Genomic DNA, 21,996 nt, shown 5'->3' with positions numbered 1-21,996 from the left:
GGACATGGGAATTTTGTAGCAAATGTTGACAAACTATAAATATTTAAGACACCTCAAATTTAAATGCTGCAGCCTTAATATGCTGATATAGGCATCAGATTTAAGAATGCATTACTAATAAATAGAGTATCATCAGTTAAGATTAATTCTCTCCGGGTTAACTTTGTTGTGGCCAGTTTTTTACCTCAGGAAATCATGTTCTGATAAAATTGCAGGACAAGGAAGTGTATTGTTGGCCAATAAAAGAGTCTCTAAGAACAATGGTTGCCTGGAGCTGGACGATTGCAAGAACACGGGAAGGCGAGTCCATGGTGCTGTATAACAGAACACGGAGAATCTCTCAGTCAAGCCAAGTAAGAACCAACCGAAAAAAACAAATTTTCCGTTGACCAGTAACGCGACAGGTGTATTTTGGTGTGGATTCAGCTGTCTTTACTGACCAAAACCACTTACCTCATGCCACCCCCACTGATTGGGAAAAGGATGTTGTCAGTAGCTCCCAATTGTTGGCTACGCTTCAAAAGAAGTACAGGACAAAAGCAAAACAAATGGCCCTTTATTTTCATCCTGTCCATCACCAGGACAGCCTGTCCTTCTCTCTTGTCATTGTCAAAGGCCAGCATAATTAAGGACACCATACATTCTCTCTTCCATTTTCTTGCATTGGGAAAAAGATACAAAAGTCTGAGGTCATGTACCAACCAACTCAAGAACAGCTTCTTCTCTGCTGCCAGACTTTTGAATGGACCTACCTCGCAATAAGTTGATCTTTCTCTCTACACCCTAGCTGTGACCGTAACATTACATTCTGCATTCTCTCCTTTCCTCCTCTATGAACAGTATGCTTTGCCTGTATAGCATGCAAGAAACAATATTTTTCACTGTATACCAATACGTGTGACAATAATCAATCAAATCAAATAACTAGCATTACTACCGGCCGCACAGTTACATCGAATCCCAGCCAGAAACTCGTCAGCTATCAATCAGTTCTTGAATGGCAGCTCTGCTATGGTGAACATAAGCTTACAGAAACAGTCAGCAAACTACTGTCATGGTTGCTTCTCCACGTATTAATGCAGTGCACATCATAAACAATGTCTTTAGCCTGTGGCACGGTGGTACAGTGGTTGACACTGCTAACTTACAGCGCCAGGATCCCTGGTTCAATTCCTGGCTTGGGTCACTGTCTGTATGGAGTTTGCAAGTTCTCCCCATGTCTGCGTGGGTTTCCTCCATGTGCTCCGATTTCCTCCGACAATCTGAAAGATGAGCTAGTTAAGTGTATTGACCCCAACAGGTGCCAGAGTGTGGCAACTAGGGGAATTTCACAGTAACTTATTGCAGTGTTAACGTCAGCCTTACTGATGACTAATAAATAAATCTTAACTTCTTGTTGTATTCTGCACCCTTTTCTACATGTAGCATTGGTCCAATTGGTTCTCCAAAGTATGGTGAGGCATAGATACCACATATGACCCAGGGGTAAAACAGGCAAAATAATACGGTACAAATAGTATATCATCGAAACAAAAGTCAAACCCTTCGTATTTGAATAATGTTGGATAAAACATGCAGGGCTGAATTTCACCAGCATGGAAGTGGTTCCATCTCTGCGATTGAAAGTGTAAGTTGACCTTTATGCTAACAAGTGTCAGGTCCTTGGAGCAGTGTTTCAGGAGTCTCCACGTCATGGCTACCATTGGCAGTGTTTCAGGAGCAGTGGCCATTGCAGAGGCCGCTGCAGAAATGGTGTCTAATCAAGAGTGGTAGCCACCTTCCAGAGATGCCGGTCCAGTTTGGAGTCCGGCTGCTCAGCAGTCTTTGTGGCGCGACCATTAGAAGTGGCTGCTTCTGAGGCTAGAGGATAGAGTGGGTGCCTCCATGCTGACCCCTTGAAGAGAGGTAATTCTTTATGGTGCCAGAGCAATGCAGGGCAACACCGGCGATCGATGGGTACACACTACGGCAACAGCACTTTGCCATGGGGTCCACCGGGAACATACCCTCACTCAACAACACTCAGGAAGCTTGACACCATCCAGGACAAAGCAGCCCGCTTGATTGGCACCACATCCACAAACATCCACTCCCTCCACCACCAATGCTCAGTAGCAACAGTGTGTACTATCTACAAGATGCACTGCAGCAATTCATGAAAGTTCCTTGGACAGCACTTTCCAAACCCACGACCACTTTCATCTATGAGGACAAGGGCAGCAGATATATGGGTAAACCGCTACCTGCAAGTTCTTCTCCAAATCAGTCACTGTCCAGACATGGAAATATATCGTCGTTCTTTTGCAGTTGCTGGGTCAAAATCCTGAAATTCCCTCCCTTACGGAATTGTAGGACAACCCACAGCGCATAGACAGCAGTGATTCAAGAAGACAGCTTACTGCCACCTTCTCAAGGGCAGCTAGGGATGGGCAATTAATGCTGGCCACTCAGCAATGCTCATACGTGACGAATGAATGAACAAAAACACGGCTGTGGCAGCTCCCTCCAATGATGGTAAAATGGCAGAGGAGGAATCCCACCTTTCATGAAATAAAATAAATCAAAAGGCTAATTAACTGCTCCAGGAATCTGACACTCGTTAGCACAGGGATCAACTTTCAATCCCAGGAATGGAACGTCTTCTATGCTGGTAAAATTCAGCCCTTGTTCTGTTGTGTATTTGGGGAATTACTGTGTGTGGCATGGCTCCTTTAAGAGGATGGCCACATGATCACTCTATGACACCAGGTCCTCCACACCCTGCCAGCGGTTGGGGACTGGAGTCAGTACAGTGCGCACCTAAAATAAACCTGCCTCTTTCTATTAAAACTTGTGTGGACCTCCTGAATGGAACAGATCTCTGCACACCACTGCCCCTCCCACCCTACACCCCCCCACCCCCCCAACCCCCCACCAAGCCACAGACAGCACAGCAGTTGATTTGATTTATTATTACCACTTGCATTAGTATACAGTGAAAAGTATTGTTTCTTGCGCGCTATACGGACAAAGCATACCGTTCATAGAGGAGAGAATGCAGAATGTAGTGTTACAGTCATAGCTAGGGTGTAGCGAAAGATCAACTTAGTGCAAGGTAGGTCCATTCAAAAGTCAGATGGCAGCAGGAAAGAAGCTGTTCTTGAATTTTTTTTCTATCCCTTCTACTGTTATAACTCATTAAAACAGATGCAGAAGTTAACTGTTTCCACCTATGCTTTAAACTTTTCTTCACAACTGTGTCTCTACTTGTCACTCAGATTTCTGTGGATTCTGCGCATGGCTACAACCCTCGGCCAATCGACATGAGCAATGTTACTCTTTCAAGGGACCTGCATGTAAGTTGTTCTTGCTCCAGCTTATCTGCTAGGACATGCAATGTATCAGATTCTGTTATAAAGGGTGTGATTGAAAAATTTCATTATAGTTTTGATATTATTTCTGACTGAAAATTTTGATTGACCCAATATTCAAATCTCCTTTAATCATGGGATCGTAGAGCACAGAAAGCAGCCATTCAGCCCGTCATGTTTCTGCCAGCTCTTTGAATGAACCATTCAATTAGTCCTCCTACCCTGCTTTTCGCCCTTGTTGGGAGGGAGTTTCAGAGTTCCATTACCCTCTCTATATAAAAGTGCTTTCATGTAGAATCCTTTCCTTTATTAGCCAAGACGCGGAATATTAGAGCAGGGGGTTATGATGGGACTTTGTAAAACGTTAATTAGGCCACAATTTGAGTACTATGTGTAGTTCTGGTCCTCTCATTACAGAAAGGATGTCATTTTATTAATGAGGGTACAGAGGAGATGTATGAGGATGTTGCCAGGACTGGAAAATTGCAGCTATGAGGAAAGATTGGATCACCTGGGATTGTCCTCCTTGGAATGGAGGAGGCTGAGGGGAGATTTGACTGTGAGAGTCCTGGATAGAGTGAATGCAGCAGGGCTATTAACTATACCAGAAGTCAGTGACTAGGGGGCATAGATTTAAAGGGGTTGGTAAAAAGATGATAAGGGAGATGAGGAAAGGTTTTTTGACCCAGAGAGTGTTGGGAGTCTGGAACTCACTGCCTGAGAGGGTGGTAGAGGCAGAAACCCTCAATTCATTTCAAAGGTCTTTGGGTATTCATTTCAAATGCCACAACCTGCGGGTTACTGACCAAGTGCTAGAAAGTGGGCAATGATAACATTCTGGCAATAGTACTGAAGACTTATACTCCAGAACTTGCTGCTCCCCTAGCCAAGCTCTTCCAGTACAGTGACAACCCTGACATCTACCCAACAGCTATGTTCTGTACACAAAAAGACTGGACAAATCCAACCCGGCCAATTAACCCGCACAATCAGTCTACTCTTGATCATCAGTAAAGTGATGAAAGGGGTCATCAACTGTGCTATTGAGCACTGCTCGGCAATAACGTGCCCAGTGATGCCCAGTTTGGGTTTCGCCAGTGTCACTCAGTGCCTAACCTCGTTACAGCCTTGGTTCAAACATGGACAACAGAGCTGAATTCCAGAGGTGAGAGTGACAGCCCTTGACATCAAGGCTGCATTTGACCGAATGTGGCATTGAGGAGCCCTTGCAAAACTGGAATCAATCGGTATCAGGGGCCTAATTCTGGCCGAAGTCATGCCTGGCACGTAGGAAGATGGTTGTGGTTGTGGAGGGTCAGTCATCTCAGCTCCAAGACAACTCTGCAGGAATCGCTCAGGATAGTGTCCTAGGCTGAACAATCTTCAGCTACTTCATCAATGATTTTCCCTCTGTCATAAAGTTTGAAGTGGGGATATTCACCAATGATTGCACAATGTTCAGCAGCATTCATGACTCCTCAGATACTGAGGCAGTACATGTCCAAATGCAGCAAGATCTGGACAATATCCAGGCTTGGACTGACAAGTGGCAATTAACATTGGCACCACACAAATGCCAGGCAATAATCATCACCAATAAAAGACACTTTAACCACCACCGCTTGACATTCAGTGGTGTAACCATCATTGAATCCCCCACCATCAACATCCTTGCGGTTACCATTGACCAGAAACTCAACTGGACTCACCACATAAAAACAGTAGCTACAAGAGCAGGTCAGAGGCTAGGAATGTTGTCACTGCAGCGTCTTGCTCACTTTCCGACTTCCCAAAACCTATCCACCATCTGCAAGTCACAAGTCAGGAGTGTGATGGAATACTCCCCTCTTGCCTGACTGGGTGCAGCTCCAACAACACTCAAGAAGCTTGACACCATCCAGGACAAAGCAGCCCGCTTGATTGGCACCACATCTACAAAGATTCAATCTCTCCACCACTGACACTCAGTAGCAGCAGTGTGTACAATCAACAAGAAACGCTACAGCAATTCACCAAAGATCGGTAAATGACCTTCCAAACTCACAACCACTTCCATCTAGAAGGACAAATGCAGCAGATAAATGGGGAGATCACCACCTGCAAGTTCCCCTCCAAGCCACTCATCATCCTGAATTGGAAATATATCACGTTCTTTCTCAGTCGCTGGGTCAAAATCCTGGAATTCTCTCCCTAACTGCATTGTTGGTCAACCCACAGCAAATGGACTGCAGCGATTCAAGAAGGCAGCTCTCCGCCACCTGCTCAAGGGCAACTTGGGATGGGCAATAAATGCTAGCCTAGCCAGCAACACCTATGTCCCACGACTGAATAAAAAAAAGAGTTCTCAGGTGACTGAGGAGCCCAATGTGTGATCTACAGTCTCTGTCACAGATGGGGCAGACGGCGGTCGGAGGAGTGGTTGGGTGGGGTGCCCGGGTTGTAATGTGCTCCTTTCACAGTTGACACTTGCTGTGAGCTTGCTCTTGGCGATGAAACTCCAGGACCGGAATTCTACCGCCCCGCCCTCCACGGCAATCGGAGCGGGCAACAAGCGGACAATGGGAAGATTCGTTGACCTCAGGTGGGATTTTCCAGTCTTGGGTCGAGCGAAGTCATAAAATCTTGCCCAAAGTTTTCAGTTCCTTCCTGGCTGCGTTTTCTCCACTTCTGGCAGTCTTAGGCAGAGATTCCCAAGTGTCAGTGGGAATGTTGCACTTTCTTAAGGAGACTTTGAGAGTGTCCTTGAAGTGTTTCGTCTGCCCTCCTGGGACTTGCTTACAGCTTCGGAGCTCTGGGGACAGAGCTTATATCGGGAGCCTGGTGTCAGGCCCGGCCAGTGGAGATGATGGAGCGTGGTCAATGCTTCAATGCTGGGGACATTGGCCTGGGCAAGAACACTGAGGATGGTGTCTCTCTCCTGCCAATGGACTGGCAGCATCTTGCGGAGGCAACATTGCTGACACTTCACCAGGATTTTGAGGCACCTGCTGTACATAGCCACATCCCTGAGCCATATAGGAAGACGGGTATCACTACTGCTCTGTAGACATTGGCTTGGTGCTGCATCTGACACTAAAGTACTTACATTTTCATGCACCCGCAAACTTTTGAGGATAATTTTCTCTGTTTTGTGTCTTGAGTATCTCAGGAAATTGTGCATATTTATTGATTCTTGGTGTGATTCTATTTAGAAGTGGTTCCAACAAAACTTAATTGATTAAAAGATTTAAATGATGCCCAGGAGTTAAAATCTTGGAGCAAGGGGAGTGTTTTAAATTGGCACCTGTAACCGAACTGCCTGGAGTTAAAATCAGGATTGAATGTATTATGAAATACATTATTATTATCAAAGTACCTACTGTCAGCAATGCACTGAATTATTTGATGTGCCACAGTTTATTGGGCAGAAAGGCGAATGTTATAAAACTGAAAGAAATAGGAGCAGGAGTTCAGCAAATGGCCTCCAGAACCTGCACCATCGTTCAATTACATCATCACTGAACTTCAACATTATCTCCACTTTTCAACCTGACCCCCACATCCCTTGTTCCACACATGCCCAAAAATCTATCAACCTCAATCTTGAAAATACTTATCACTCATAAACATCCACAGTTTCCTTGCGTACTCAATTCCATACATTTCCACATGGAATTTCTCCTTATCGCAATCCTAAATGGACGATCCCTTATCCTGAAACTACGACCTGCTTAGCTCTAGGCTCACCAGCCGGGGGGAGCTGCCTCTGAGTATTCATCCTGCCAAAACGCTTTCACTATCCAAAGGAGATCATCTTTCATTCTTCAAAACTCAAGCAAATGTAGGTCCATTCTACTCAGTCCCTCCATAGGGTTGAAGCCCTCTCATTCTAGAATGCAGGCTTGTTCTTCCTTATTCAGAGAACTGTAATCTATGCAGGCTTTGATCAGCAAATGATCAGTCCTGCAGCTTCCCCTTATTAAGGAATGATTCTTCACTATTTGAAATGGTTTTGTTTACAGCTGAGGATGGTGGGTGCCTGGAGCTCGCTGCTGGGGGAGGTAATGGAAGCAGATACAGTAATGAGTTTTAAGGAGTATCTGGGTAGATACATGAATAGGATGAGAGTAGAGGAATACAGTTCCCAGAGGGTAGGGGGTTTTAGTTTAGTTGGGCAGCATGGTTGGTACAGGCTTGGAGGGCCGAAGGGCCTGTTCCTGTGTTGTAATTTTCTATGTTCTTTGCTGATACTGTACTTCTTTGCAATTGATCACAGGCAATGGCAGAGCTTCTGGCAGAGAACTATCATAATATCTGGGCTAAGAAGAAGAAAAACGAACTCGAAGTTAAAGGTAACGAACATGTTTACATTATCGTTAGGGAAGCGTGATATTGCTGGAACCCGCTGGTTTTTAACTACTGCAATTTTCACTCTGTTTTACATGTATGCTTAAAGGAATTGGTAGGTTGGTAAATCTTGTGACAGAGTGCTGAATTTCAGTTCTGTGATTGGTCAAGATTCGATGGGTATTCAATCTTCACTTCAATGAAGTGGATTTGATTTGGTGCTCTTACACTGATTTTGAAGTTGTGAAATGGTCCATCCTGTAACTCCAGTTCAATCTATATCTCTCGATCAACAATACACTAAACTCCCCAGCTTTTCTCTGTCAGAGAAATAGCCTGTAAATCACAAATTATTAGATCAATTTCTCTTTGGAAGATGACCATCGCCTTCCTTCTGGTCATCATAGAAACATAAAAACATAGAAGATAGGAGCAGGAGGAGGCCATTTGGCCCTTCGAGCCTGCTCCGCCATTCGTTACGATCATGGCTGATCATCCAACTCAGTAGCCTAATCCTGCTTTCTCCACATGACCTTTGATCCCATTCGCCCCAAGTACTAAATCCAGCTGCCTCTTGAATACATTCAAATGTTTTGGCACCCACTACTTCCTGTGGTAATGAATTCCACAGGTTCACTACTCTTTGGGTGAAGAAAAGTTTCCTCACCTCCGTCCTAAATGGTCCACCCTAAGTCTCTTCGCAAAAGAAGGCTCTGCATCCTATGTTTGACTTTACCAGTCAGTACGGACACTTAACATTAAAACATGCTTAAATTAGTGGTTGTCTATGTGGGAATCCACAGACTCGCGCCCACTTGACTGACTGCTACCATTTTAAACAGGATCAGTAATAATTCAGTCGAGTAATACTGTTCAAGTTTTTTATTGAATTGAAATGTAAAACATGTTCCAGATTCCATTTTCAAAAGTTCAAAAGCTCCAGAATATTTTGCCTACACAAATATTTCGGGGGTATAGTGATATTGTCACTGGATTAGTAATCCCTCTGGGGACCTGGGTTTGAATTGAATAAAAATCTGGAATTAAAAGCCTAATGGTGACCGTGACACCATTGCTGATTGTCATAATAACTCATCTGGTTCACTAATGGCTTTTAGGGAAGGCCCTTTACTCTAGAGATCCAGGGTAAAGTTTTGGGTGGTTCAAATTCCACCCCAGCAAGTGGTGAGATTTAAGTTTAATGAATAACCGGAATTAAAAGTCTATTAACCATGAAACCATTGTTGCCTGCCGAAAAAGCCACCTGTTTCACTGACATCCTGTGGGGAAGGAAATCTGCCATCCAACCGGGCCTGGCCTACATGTGACTCCAGACCCACAACAATGTAGTTGACTCTTAACTGTCCTGAGGGATGGGCAACAAGTTCAGACCCAGATAGTGACACTCACATCCTCTGATTGAATTAAAAAAATGTAAAACTAAGCTATTTGGCTCAATCAGTCCATGTCAGCACTTGTCCATATGAAGAAATAATTCCAATCACGTTTCACCATTCTGTCCCCATATCCCTTTCACCCCACTGCCCTTCATCCAGTGAATGTTGGCATCATTTTAATCCCATCCACTTAGGTTGGAAGTGAAATTCCACAGAATGTGATCAAAGGAATTTATTACGAAATGCTGCATATTATTGTTGATGTCAATTGTTCCCGCAGGAGGAGGAAACCACCCTTTGTTAGTACCCTACGATACCCTAACAGCCAAGGAGAAAGCCAGAGACCGAGAGAAAGCCCAGGATATCCTCAAGTTTCTTCAGATCAATGGCTATGCAGTCTCAAGGTATTAGTGTCCAGTGTGACAGAGGACAATAGCTTTAGACACTGCAAAATGTTGCTCTAGGTGACTTTAAAAAAACAAAGAAAAACATCAAAGTCCGACACCTTATTACATGACACTATTAACATTGAAATGAATGGGAAACAACAACAGCAAATGTATTATATGCAAAATTATGTCAATGGCAAGAGGTGATATAGCATTCTCCCTCTGCTGCAGCAAACACAAGCCGAGTGTATAATTTTTTAGCCAACCACTCCAGCTAGGTGGCAGAAGCCTCGATGTGAGGGAGGAACATCCTGGTCCCTCTTGCATACTTTGACCCGTATGGTCATTCGTTGACACCAGTACAGAAGACGCTTCCTGGCCATTGGCCGGCATTTTACGATCTTGATCGGGCCAGGCTTGTAAAATCCCGCTTGAGGCCCAAGGAGAATTCCGTTCTGCGAGCTGCTCCAGCCACTGGCTTTGAGAAGGGACAAAATATGTCAGGGTAGTTAGACAAAAGCTAAGATAAATAAGGAGAACCACGAGAAATACTAATTTTCAACCAACACGGCAAGCTCTGAGCTGCTTATTCTCCAAAAAAGTGAGGTGTGTTTTCAATTAATCTCAGGTTTAAAAGTCTGTACTGTATAGTAAGGGACATAATGGGGTCAATGATAAATAGATTTTCTTTTCAGGAAGAAATGATTCTTCGTAAGTGTAAATAAATGTCAGCAGTTTTGGAAAGGTGTTACGAGAAGCTCCACCACTTTCACTTGAGTTGCCTTTGGAAGATTAGATGGCAGGACAAGTTACCAGAAACTGAGGTCCTCACTCGAACTGTCGTGCCAAACATCCACACCACATTGACACAGTCATGATTGAGTTAGGCTGGTGGTGTAGCCAGAATACCTGACATTTGCTTATTTTTATTGAGAGCTTGAGTCCAGAGTACACTGCCATTGCAATCAATGGAAACACCACAAGGACATTCCTTAGGCTTCACTCGGAAGTTCTGAAACTTATACAGAATCCTGGCAGAAAGTGGCCCAGGATCACTGCACCTGATTTTAAAAATGGTGCAGCTTTCTTTGAAAGCAAAGTGAAGACAGAGAAAAATTGCAAGGGGAAGAAATCCCGAGCCAGCAAATCATCAAAAACTCAATAATTTGTGGCATCCATTCTTATTTGCAGCTAAACCTTTCAGATGGAAATCTGACTCGGAAAAGCAGCCAGCATAACTAAGGATCCCATGAACCCCGGACATTCTCTCTTTCACCTTCTTTCATTGGAAAAAAGATCCAAAAGTCTGAAGTCACGTACCAACCGACTCTGCTGCTGTCAGACTTTTGAATGGACTTATTTTGCATTAAGTTGATCTTTTTCTACACCCTAGCTACAACTGTAACACTACATTCTGCACTCTTTCCTTTATTTCTCTATGAACGGTATCCTTTGTCTGTTTAGCACGCAAGAAACAATACTTTCCACTGTATGCTAATGTGACAATAATAAATCAAATCAAATTCTTAGCAGTCGCCTATGTTCTCACCAGAACCCTGCCAAACATCCCAGACGATGAACATGATCATCTTCACCTTGAAGGGTGTACAAGTCCACTGGCAGCACAGTGATAAGGAGGCTCCTGAAGAACTGCCCTGCACCCTGGTTAGTTAGACATTTGTATGCCTTAGTGGCACCATTGCATCTGCTTCTTTAGCTTTCTTTGTGATCAGGAATCTCTACCTGCAGAAATTCTCTATCAAAAAAAAAGCAACCACTAGCAGCCGCCACAGAGGGTGGGCATCGAGGGCATCTTGTGAAGCCTGACCCACCTGGTAAATATGTCAGACATAGGCTGTTCCCATTAGAAAACACATTGATGTTAATCCCGATGACCAGAATGTTTTGCCCACACGCCCTCCCGCCTCTGCAAGCGGGGATGGAGAATTTGGCACTCTGCCAAATCTCCGTTCACTGCAGCGGGACAGGAAAATCCCGCCGGCGTGAACAGCTGGAAAATTCTGGCCAATGTTCGGGTTGACAAAAACAACAGCTTTTCCACAAAAAACTGATGAAAATCTAAATGTCAAAACAATTCCAACAAGCACAGAACAAATGTAAAAGAACAAGACAGAAACTACCTCAGCATTGTTAAGCGAATCTTCTTACTGCCATATGCAGCTTAGTGCCAAATAACATTGGATAGTCATGGCGTAGTGGTATTTGATTCAGTAATCCAAAGATGCAGGGTAATACTCTGGGAACCTTGTTCAAATTCCAGCATGGCGGATGGTGAAATTTGCATTCAGTAGAAATATGCAATTAAAAGTCTTTGGTGACCATGAAACCATTGTCGATTGCCATAAAAACTCATCTGGTTCATTAATGTCTTTTTGGGAAGGAAATCTGCAATCCTTACCTGGTCTGGTCTACGTGTGACTGCAGATCAGCTCTTAAGTGCTCTCGGGGATTGGCAATAAATGTTGTTCCAAACAACGATGCCCGTATCCCATTAACAAATAAAATAACATACGGTGGAGTTTGCATGTGAAACTGATCTTATATGATGGTGGAAAAATAATACAAAAGGCTAGTGCAATTCTGACCCTCCGAGTCTTTGCATTTTCAATTTCTTACCCTTTTGAAATAGGAGTTTCCTGTGAACAACCAGTCTGATGGATACACACGCTATGGGCAAATAGTGGAAAAGGTCCAATCTTAGTGCCTCTTTTTAGATGTTGTTAAGGTCTACAAGGACCTACCATTGCTGCCCTTCTATTTTCCATCCCTTGAGAACATCATCCAAACAAACAAATTCTTCAGACATATGCTGATAACCTTCAGGATGTTCTTACCACCACTTCTCTCAATCTCTCCACTCTCTCTGATTTGTCACATTGCTTATCCAGCTTCCAATATTGGATGAGCAGAAATTTCCTCCACTTAAATATTGTCATTATTCTTGTTGAGCAGACAGCCAGGAGATATTGGCAACCCCCTGTCTTATTGCCTTTCCTGTTTCTTCTTTGATCGGCCCTGTAATTGGTTGCTGTTTGAAGACACTTTCTTGACGAATAATCCCCACTTTATGAATGTACTTGGTTTCAGTCTCTTTTTGAAATAAATACGGTTCCCAGCAAGATTCACACAGGCTAAATTGCCTTTTAGTGTCCAAAAAATGTGCGTGTTGGGTGGATTAGCCATGCAGGAGGTTATGGGGATAGGGCGAGGGAGGGGGGGCAGGTGAGAATGGTCGGGTTGGATGCTCTTTGGAAGAGTCGGTGCAGACTCGATGAGCCGAATGGCCTCTTTCTGCACGCTAGGGGAGTCTATGGTTCTACAGTTTTATCACAAGAAGGAATTCTAATCAGTTTGTGTATTTTTCCCCCAGGGGTTTAAAAGAAATGGAGTTGGATACACCTTCCATTGAAAAGCGATTCGCCTACAGCTTCCTCCAGCAGCTCATCAAATATGTCGATCAAGCTCACGAGTACATACTGCGGTTTGGTAAAGTCCATGTTCATATTTCATTAACACGTTTAATACAGGTTTAACATGTCATAGACTAATGCTCATGTGGTACTGTGATCAAGGCCATTAGGTGAATTCTGCAGTCAAATGCTCTTGAGACTCAATAATTTGAAGACATGATAGCTTCCCACAACACCAGAGGGACTCTGGTCCAGCCTCCAACAATGGCAGCTTTTCACCCTTCAGGAAAACAAGATCTTGTTTTCAGCTGACCAATTGAATTTTCAAAGTAACAGGGATAGAAGGAAAACACTTCTTTTCACCTTGCTGCCCCTTCCAAAACTAAAATCTCAAACTTGCAGTTCCAAATTGAAACTGAAAATGAAATCCCTGTCCCCTGACCTGCCCACCATTTTTTTTCTCTTCCCAACATTGACATTTGGATTTGGGGTTGTTTTCGCTAGAAAGAAGGCGGCTAAGAGGGGATCTTATTGAAACGTATAAGATGATTAGAGGTTTAGATAGGGTGGATAGTGATAGCCTTTTTCCTCTGATGGAGAAAGCTAGCACGAGGGGGCATGGCTTTAAGTTAAGGGGGGGTAGCTACAGGACGGATGTCAGGGGTAGGTTCTTTACCCAGCGGGTGGTGAGGGATTGGAATGCCCTGCCTGCTGCAGTTGTAAATGCGCCTAGTTTGGGGGCGTTTAAGAGATCTATGGATAGGTTTATGGACGAAAAGGGATTGGTATAGGCTAGTGGGTCATTGTTTTTGTAACTGGTCGGCGCAACATCGTGGGCCGAAGGGCCTGTTCTGCGCTGTAATGTTCTATGTTCTATGTTCTATGTTCTATCACGCAAGGCTGTGAGCATGAATTAAAAAATAACTATTAAAGATACACTAACATCACACTAGTAATTTTTTTTTCATGTTACTGTGCCATTGGTTCTTTCCAGGAACTCCCATAAAACTGAATACAACATCTCATGATGACCCACCATATGATAAACCTTCACTCCAATCTCACAGGTGGTAGCGATATTCCACATGGCAGAAATAGGATCCCCCCTCTCTGCTTCCATTCTCCTTTTGACCAAGAACCAAACTTCTGGATCCAGCTGAATGGACAGCTAGAACCTTAGTTCAATATCTGACCTGAAAGAGGGCATCTCCGACAGTGCAGTACTCCCTCAGTACTCCACTAGCCTAGAGTTCTGTGCTTTAGGCTCTGGAATGGCCTTCTTCTGACTGAGTAGCGAAAAGTGATGCCAACTAAGCCATTACCATTTCAGAATACTGAAAGGCCTGGATAGAGTGAATGTGGGGAAGATGTTTCCACTAATGGGAGAGACTAGGATCCGAGGCACAGCCTTGGAATAAAGGGTTGACCCTTTAGAACCGAGATGAGGAGGAATTTCTTCAGCAGAGGTGGTGAATCTATGTAATTCATTGCCACAGATGGCTGTGGAGGCCCGGTCATTGAACATCTTTAAGACAGAGATAGGTTCTTGCCTGCTATGGGGATCAAGGTTACTTTGATTTGATGCTTGGTTTCATTGGTCAGAACATTGAATACAGGAGTTGGGACGTCTTGTTAAAGCTGTACAGGACATTGGTAAGGCCGCACTTGGAATACTGTGTACAGTTCTGGTCACTTTATTGTAGAAAGGATATTATTAAACTAGAAAGAGTGCACAAAGAGATTTACTAGGATGCTACCGGGACTTGATGGTTTGAGTTATAAGGAGAGACTGAATAGACTGGGACTTTTTTCTCTGGCGTGTAGGAGGCTGAGGGGTGATCTTATAGAGATCTATAAAATAATGAGGGGCATAGATCAGCTAGATAGTCAATATCTTTTCCCAAAGTTAGGGGAGTCTAAAACTAGAGAACATGGGTTTAAGGTGAGAGGGGAGAGATACAAAAGGGTCCAGGCAGGCAATTTTTTCACATAGAGTGTAGTGAGTGTCTGGAACAAGCTGCCAGAGGTAGTAGAAGAGGAGGGTACGATTTTGTCTTTTAAAAAGGATTTAGACTGTTACATGAGTACGATGGGTATGGAGGGATATGGGCCAGATGTGGACAATTGGGACTAGCTTAAGGGTTTAAAAAAAAGGGTAGCATGGACAAATTGTGCTGAAGGGCCTGTTTCCATGCTGTAAACCTCTATGATCGCTATTTTACGGGGAAAAGGCGGGAGAATGGGATTGAGAGACTTATCAGCCATGATTAAATGGTAGAGTAGACTCGATGGGCTGAAGGGCCTAATTCTGCTTCTCTATCTTATGCTACATCATTAAGAACCAAAGCCCCAGATATAACTGTTTTGTAGAAAAGACAAACCTGCAATTTGTTTTCTCCTGGTACAGTGGAGAGTGCTGCTCATGTAACCAGTTACACTGCCTGCTCTTGGATTATTATAATGTTTCTATTTGTGCCACATCCCAACACAGCATGGGCAGGATTTTATGGTCTTGCATGAGTGAGACTGGAAAATCCTACCCGAGGTCGACGTTAATTCCAGTGTTCACCTCTCTCCCGCTCCGATTCCGTGGTGGGCTGGGCGGCAGAATTCCGGTTCATGTGTCAATTGCAACATTTTCAATCCTGTGGCTTTGCTGTGTTTTTTAATGGATGGTGTCGCCTTTGCTGCTATCATTGTAAATGTTGCCTTGTCTTTGCTTCCAGATCTTTGTTCCACAGGTAAAGGAGAAAGGTTTCTGCATGAGCAAGAAGTCAAGTTCTTTGCCAAGGTACAACGGGGGGTAGTGCGGGGGGTGGTGGGGGGGGGGGGGGGGGGGGGGGGGGGTGGGTGGGGGGTGGGGAGGGGATGGGGATGGTGAGAGAACTGGTGAAATATTTCTGAGAAATGGAGGAATAAAGTGAGCTTGAAGGAACATTTTTGTGGCTGCATTTCTCAGCTTCCCCACTGTAGGATTTGAAGGCAGCCACCACCATGCTGCCCCACTCATCCCATCCTGCCTCACCCCACCCCATCCCATCTGTGTATCTCATCCCATTGCTGCCTGTATTTTATCTCTGGATCCATCAGAGGTAAACCCACAAAGGACATTGGCCAACCCACCTTTAACCCTCCTGAACTCGCTCCCCAACCCCTTTGCCCCCTCACTGCCATCATCAAGGCCACCAATCAAAAGAGAGTTTTATCTTAAAGCAAGTAACACTTCTCCCAGTGTTAAGCTGCTGAAGTACAGCCATTGGGATTTCTTGACCTTTTAGTTTGGGTGGGGGGGAGGTTGTGGGCAGTGGAGGGAGATGGTGGGAATTCTCCAACACAAACACCCGAGGCCGGAATCGAACCCGGGTCCCTGGCGCTGTGAGAAGGCAGTGCTAACCACTGTGCTACCTGATGTTTATTGCTATCCTCCTCACAACTGACAATATTTCCAAGTTCTGTGTCACCTGTCCCTTTTGAAATTGTGTCCTGCATTCTAGATCATAAATACAGATCAAGTAAAGCATTAGCTGTAATGTTCTGGCCATTCATGTTGACAGAATTCTCTGGTCCCACTGCAGTGAATGAAGGTTTGGCTGAGCGCCAAATTCACCGTTCTGGCTTGAGGTAGTGGCAGGGCGTGGACGGCTGGGGCATTCCGTCTAATGCCTTTGGCTGGAATGTTACAGCTGTTCACGCAGGGCACCAGAATGGGGTCTGTAATGCTGCATAAAATCCAGCTCCTGTTCCTGGTTGGTACATCTGTATGAGACGCCAATGTAAAGTTTCATATATTGCAGACAGCAGATGTGCCAATATCGATCCCTACAGAACAGAACTAGTCATGGACCTCCAGCCAGAAAAACATCCTTCCACCGTTACTCTCTGACTTCTAAAAATCATAGAATCCCTACAGTACACAACGTGGCCATTCGACCCATGGAGTTTGCACCGACAACAATCCCATCCTATCCCCGTGACCCCGCATAGTTACCCTGCTAATCCCCCCCAAAATTAGGATCAATTTAGCATGGCCAGTCAACATAACCTGCACGTCTTTGGACTGTGGGAGGAAACTGGAGCATCTGGAGGAAACCCTCGCAGACATGGGGAGAATGTGCAAACTCCACACAGACGGTGACCCAATCTGGGAATTGAGCCCAGGTCCTTGGCACTATGAGGCAGCAGTGCTAATCACTGTGCCACTGTGCCTGCTTTCAACTATCAAATGTCACAACATACCTTATAATAACATGCAGGACTTATATTGGAGCTGATTCTAAAATGTATGATCAATGAATGAAAGAACATTTCAATGGTTGATCTATGCAACTGGCTCCCAAGGCTGATAGCGGAAGCAGTTAATACAGATAATTCAAATGCACTTTAAATCCTTTTTTCCAATAACATGCTAGCATGCAGTATATCAAGTAGTTTGAGACACGGCATGTGATAGGTGTTGCATGTTTTGGAAGAACAAGTGATTTTGGTATCTGAAGACATGCCATACTGGGGTTTTTCCTCATACCCATGTTTGGGTCTATTGTAGAATAATTGGTCAAGGTTTGATTGGGAATATTAGTCAACAACTCTGTTATTGTTGCATCATGTGACTTCCAGGGCACTGGAAGGAAAACCTGGCGGATCTTGATATTTCATCTCTAGTTAAACAGCCGCTGGATGTTTGCATTGAGCGACGTGCACACTGAATGCTGTTCATTTTTACAGGTTGTTCTTCCTTTAATTGACCAATATTTTAAGAACCACCGCCTGTATTTCCTTTCTACTGCAAGTAGCCCTCTCAGCAGTGGAGGCCATGCATCAAACAAGGAGAAGGAGATGGTAACAAGGTAATGCTTGGGTGCTCTTTTTCAATGCGGGTCGGGAGTAGCACAGTGGCAGGCACTGCTGCCTCACAGCACCAGGGACCCTCATAAAACCCTAATTTTAGGTTAAGATTCTGATGAATATAGGACGCTATATAGGAGTACGTCATTCTTCCCTTTGAGCCATTCAATAACTCCATTTTACTGTCTGCTTCCCCGCCCCCCGCAAATCCTTGGTCCCAACGTCCATCAAGAATCTATCTAACTCAGCATTGAACAAGTTCAATGACTCTACCTCCATGACTTCAAGGGGTTCCCTTAAATGACTAGACATTCTTCAGCTGACTTTAGAAGTTTTTGCTTTGGTGAACCCATCCCTTTTTTGTTTAAATAAGTTTCAAATAATTAATTATGAGGGCTAATTAAAGAAAGTACCTAGATTTATGTCTCTTATTTCTTTCTCTTAATAGTAAATTTAATATTTATCCTGGCAAATTGTCATGGCATAAAATATTGCACTGTACATCATTAGGAACCAAAGCATTGATATATTTGCACCAGATTCCTTTGCCCATTAGCTGAAAAACAATATCAACCTGCTTATGTTGAACAGGCCAACAATCTGGCTGAAGGAAAATGGAATGAACGTATAAATATTTTCTTTATTAACATCGCAATTTGCGATTGCAGCACCAACATTCCTGAGCAAGGGATGCTGACACAGTCACATAGTTAACTTACCCTGTGCTTAGAGTGCCACCTATTGAGAAACCTTGGTAAATGTTGAATGATTTCTATGGAAGAAAATGGTATAAAGAAAATAGGTAAATGTAGCGATTAACGTGGAAAGCATCCATTCTGGGAAAAACAACTGAGCATTTTGTTTTTGCAAATTAAATGGTCTGACTTTTAAAACGTTGACACTTGACTCCTGCAATCCCCAATGTAGGAAGCAAGGAGAAAAAAACATTTGGGTGAGATATTCTGGCCGCGCTCACCCCAAGGTTGGAAAATCCTGCCTGATGTCAGCGGATCTTTGCAAGGTCCATGTCCCACCCACTACGATTCCTGTGGTGGACAGGATGGGAAAATTCCACCCTTGGTTCTTGAGATATATATTCCAAAACCATTTCAACATCAAATGTTATTAACCCATGATGAGTAAAGATTTCGCAAGGGAACTTTGTTTCACATAGTATACATAGAACCCTACAGTGTAGAAGGAGACAATTCAGCCCATTGAGTCTGCATCAACCACAATCCCACCCAGGCCCTAGCCCCATTACCCTATGCATTTATCCTAGCTAGTCCCCCTTACACTAAGGGGCAATTTAGCATGGCCAATCCACCTAACCCACACATTTTTGGACTGTGGGAGGAAACTGGAGCACCTGGAGGAAACCCATGCAGACATAGGGAGAACATGCAGACTCTGCACAGACAGTCACACAGGCCAGGAACTGAACCTGGGCCCCTGGTGCTGTGAGGCAGCAGTGCTAACCGCTGTGCCACACATGAATGTGTTAGCACACTGCTCTCCACAGGGATTCAACACTGTTTCATATTGAAAATGAAATTTTGGTCTTGGGCACACCATCTAAGACAGGTGCAAGGAAAAGGCTGGGTGTATCTCCTGGGGCAATGAGAGATCAGGTTGTTTTCCTCAGTTGGCATTTCCTCTTGCAGCTGATTGGGTAAGCTGATGGTTGAGGGCTTGGGCCAGGTCACATTCCCAGGCTCATATTTGGAGGATGATAACTCCTCAGAAGCTGCTGTCCCTTCACCAGATTCCCTTTATTCACAGTGGAACTCACTCCCACTCCTAAGACTGCTTGAAGCACAAAGTCAGAATCTGGACTGTGAGTAGTCCTGACACTCCTCAGTGTATACACACTCCTTGATTGGGCAGGTAGTCATTACCAAGCTTTTAGGCCAACCAAATAAACAAAATCAAATTAATGAGGAGACAAATTAAAAGGGGTAGCTCTCAAAAGGAAGGGAACTCCCAAAACAATGGAAAGGGAACTTAAAACGTCAAATCAAAATGTAATAAAAGGGGTCAATAACGCACCCCAGTCCCTGCGGTGCCCAGCGGGCACGGAGGCATTATTGGTGCCCTCGGACACTGCACTCTCCCTCTCCAGGGACACCCAGCCACGAATATAGCCACGAGAGCAGGCAATCATTACCTCAGTTAGGGAACTCTGTTTTCTCCCCAACCAAATAAACAAAATCAAATCAACTTAGGGACAGCTCAAAAGGGGCAGCTCCCTAAAAGGTGAGAAACTACCCAAAACAAAAGACAAAGTGGAAAGGAAACTTTAAACATCAAATTCAAATGTGATTAAAGGGGTCAGTAATACACCCCTGTCCCTGCGGTGGACAGCGGGCACAGAAGGCATCAACTGTGCCCTCCGACGCTCCGTTCTCCCTTTCCAGGAACACCCAGCTGCGAATATAGCCACGGTAGAGGGGCAGACAGTCATGTTGGACAACTGCCTCGATTGCCCAATACCTGGACTTGTAGATGGCATGCCTTGCCAGGCCCAGGAGTAGGTTCACCAGGAGGTCCTCTTCTTTCCCCGCCCCCCTCTCTGCTCTGGGTGCCCGTAGATCAGCAGCATAGGACTGAAGTGCAAACAAAACTGCAATAAAAGGCTTTTTTAGAAAACTGAAAAGATTGTACAGCCTACAACACATAATGTAGACATGGTCCACGGAGTACACAAGGTTGCAAAAAGGGCAGGCTGGAAGACCATGAACCAGTACAGCCTACGATTGTACAGTAATGACCTCACTCATACTTCAAGGGGCCAATCTCATGGGCCTCATTGAAGTCATTACACAAAGGGTGTTAGGAATTAAGGTTAATGTGTGGTTTGGGGAGAGATTTAAAAGGAAGAACTTATACCTGTTCTGAAGTCACTTATATCTCTGATCAAATTTTGCTGTTGACTTTGTGTGAGGTTTGACTGAATTTATGGCGAAACAGCAGGTGCTGCTTTGTTTTAATGACCTTTTATTTTCATTAACACGTAGAAGCTTCCTTTTTCATTTTAATAAAAGCTTTGCTCTTGGCTTTGCACACATTGTACAATTTTGTGTAACAGACTCATAATCTAGAGGGTAACGTATTTTCCCTAGAGCTCCGTAGTGGTCTCACTCTGTGTAGTTCCGACTTTATTTTGAAAGAGACTTCTTTCTTCGTGATGTCACATCGACGGGTAGGCTTTTGTTTCAGCCGTTTCCTTTTTCTGTTTTCTTTCCCCTCTATTCTTCCTTCTCTCCACTTCAGCCTCTTCTGCAAACTGGGAGTGCTTGTCAGACATAGGATATCACTGTTTGGTAAGCCGAAGCATGAACGACTGAAGCATGGCATCATATTGTTTTCTCATCATGTACGTGTTTTGATTTTTGTGCTTTGCCCCTTTTGCACGGCCGGTTTAGCATGTTGGTGTGTTTGAGCCCTAGGGATGCCAGTCTCCTGTTCTTTATTTGCCGGCAGGTCCGACACTTCCTATAGATATGGTGCCTTGTCCATGGTTCCAGCACTGCCAGTTTTGGTTACTGACCTTCTAGTCTGCTTGCCTGTTGTGGTTCCTTAAAAACTGGAATATCTTTAAGATTCACCTTTTAGCTATTCACATAGAAAGCATGATATTTTATCCACTGGTAAAAGCTTTTGTTTGTACATCAGTGACAACTGTTGTGTGTTATGGTCTTTCAACTGTTTGTGCTGATAAAAATGTCAGTCACCTGCTCTCGTTTGGCAGCCATGATGTGGAGATGCCGGCATTGGACTGGGATAAACACAGTAAGAAATCTTACAACACCAGGTTAAAGCCCAACAGGTCTATTTGGTAGCAAACGCCACCAGCTTTCAGAGCGCTGCTCCCTTGTCAGGTAAATGACTTACCTGACGAAGGAGCAGTGTTCAGAAAGCTAGTGGCGTTTGCTACCGAATAAACATTTTGGATAATCTGGTATTATAAGACTTCTTACTGTGTTTACCTCATTTGGTACACATATTCAGCAAACAACAAATACTATGAGCTTCGCATGATAGTGCAATCCCTTTGACCTCTAAGCAGAGGCCGTCTACAATGATTAGACATATGGGGTGGGATGCTCTGGCCATGCTCACCTGAAAACCAGTTTCATCCCAAATCCGTAAAATCCCTCACCCGCTCCGATTCCCATGGCAGGCGGGGCAGTAAAATTCCGGCCTTTTAAGTTGATGGTACTAATCATGTTACCAAGTGAACATAGTGATATTCTAGCTG

At 44.2% G+C, this 21,996-nt stretch overlaps 1 protein-coding gene across 1 annotated transcript in view; it reads left to right on the top strand.

The window, feature by feature from the left end:
* ryr2a (ryanodine receptor 2a (cardiac)) overlaps window positions 1–21,996 on the top strand; it is a 662,889-nt gene that overhangs the window by 499,664 nt on the left and 141,229 nt on the right. Inside the window, exons 55-62 of the mRNA XM_080200677.1 lie at window positions 216–353; window positions 3,258–3,335; window positions 7,606–7,681; window positions 9,354–9,477; window positions 12,854–12,969; window positions 15,620–15,684; window positions 17,616–17,737; window positions 21,009–21,058. Of these exons, the coding sequence (XP_080056803.1) occupies window positions 216–353; window positions 3,258–3,335; window positions 7,606–7,681; window positions 9,354–9,477; window positions 12,854–12,969; window positions 15,620–15,684; window positions 17,616–17,737; window positions 21,009–21,058 (769 nt within the window). The remainder of the gene's footprint in view (window positions 1–215; window positions 354–3,257; window positions 3,336–7,605; window positions 7,682–9,353; window positions 9,478–12,853; window positions 12,970–15,619; window positions 15,685–17,615; window positions 17,738–21,008; window positions 21,059–21,996) is intronic.

The sequence above is a fragment of the Carcharhinus amblyrhynchos genome, chromosome 12, assembly GCF_965287045.1.
Source record: "Carcharhinus amblyrhynchos chromosome 12, sCarAmb.v2.hapA, whole genome shotgun sequence".
Lineage (NCBI taxonomy): Eukaryota > Metazoa > Chordata > Chondrichthyes > Carcharhiniformes > Carcharhinidae > Carcharhinus > Carcharhinus amblyrhynchos.
The sequence above is the reverse complement of the archived record's forward strand: the minus strand, read 5'-3'. Positions and strand labels throughout refer to the sequence as shown.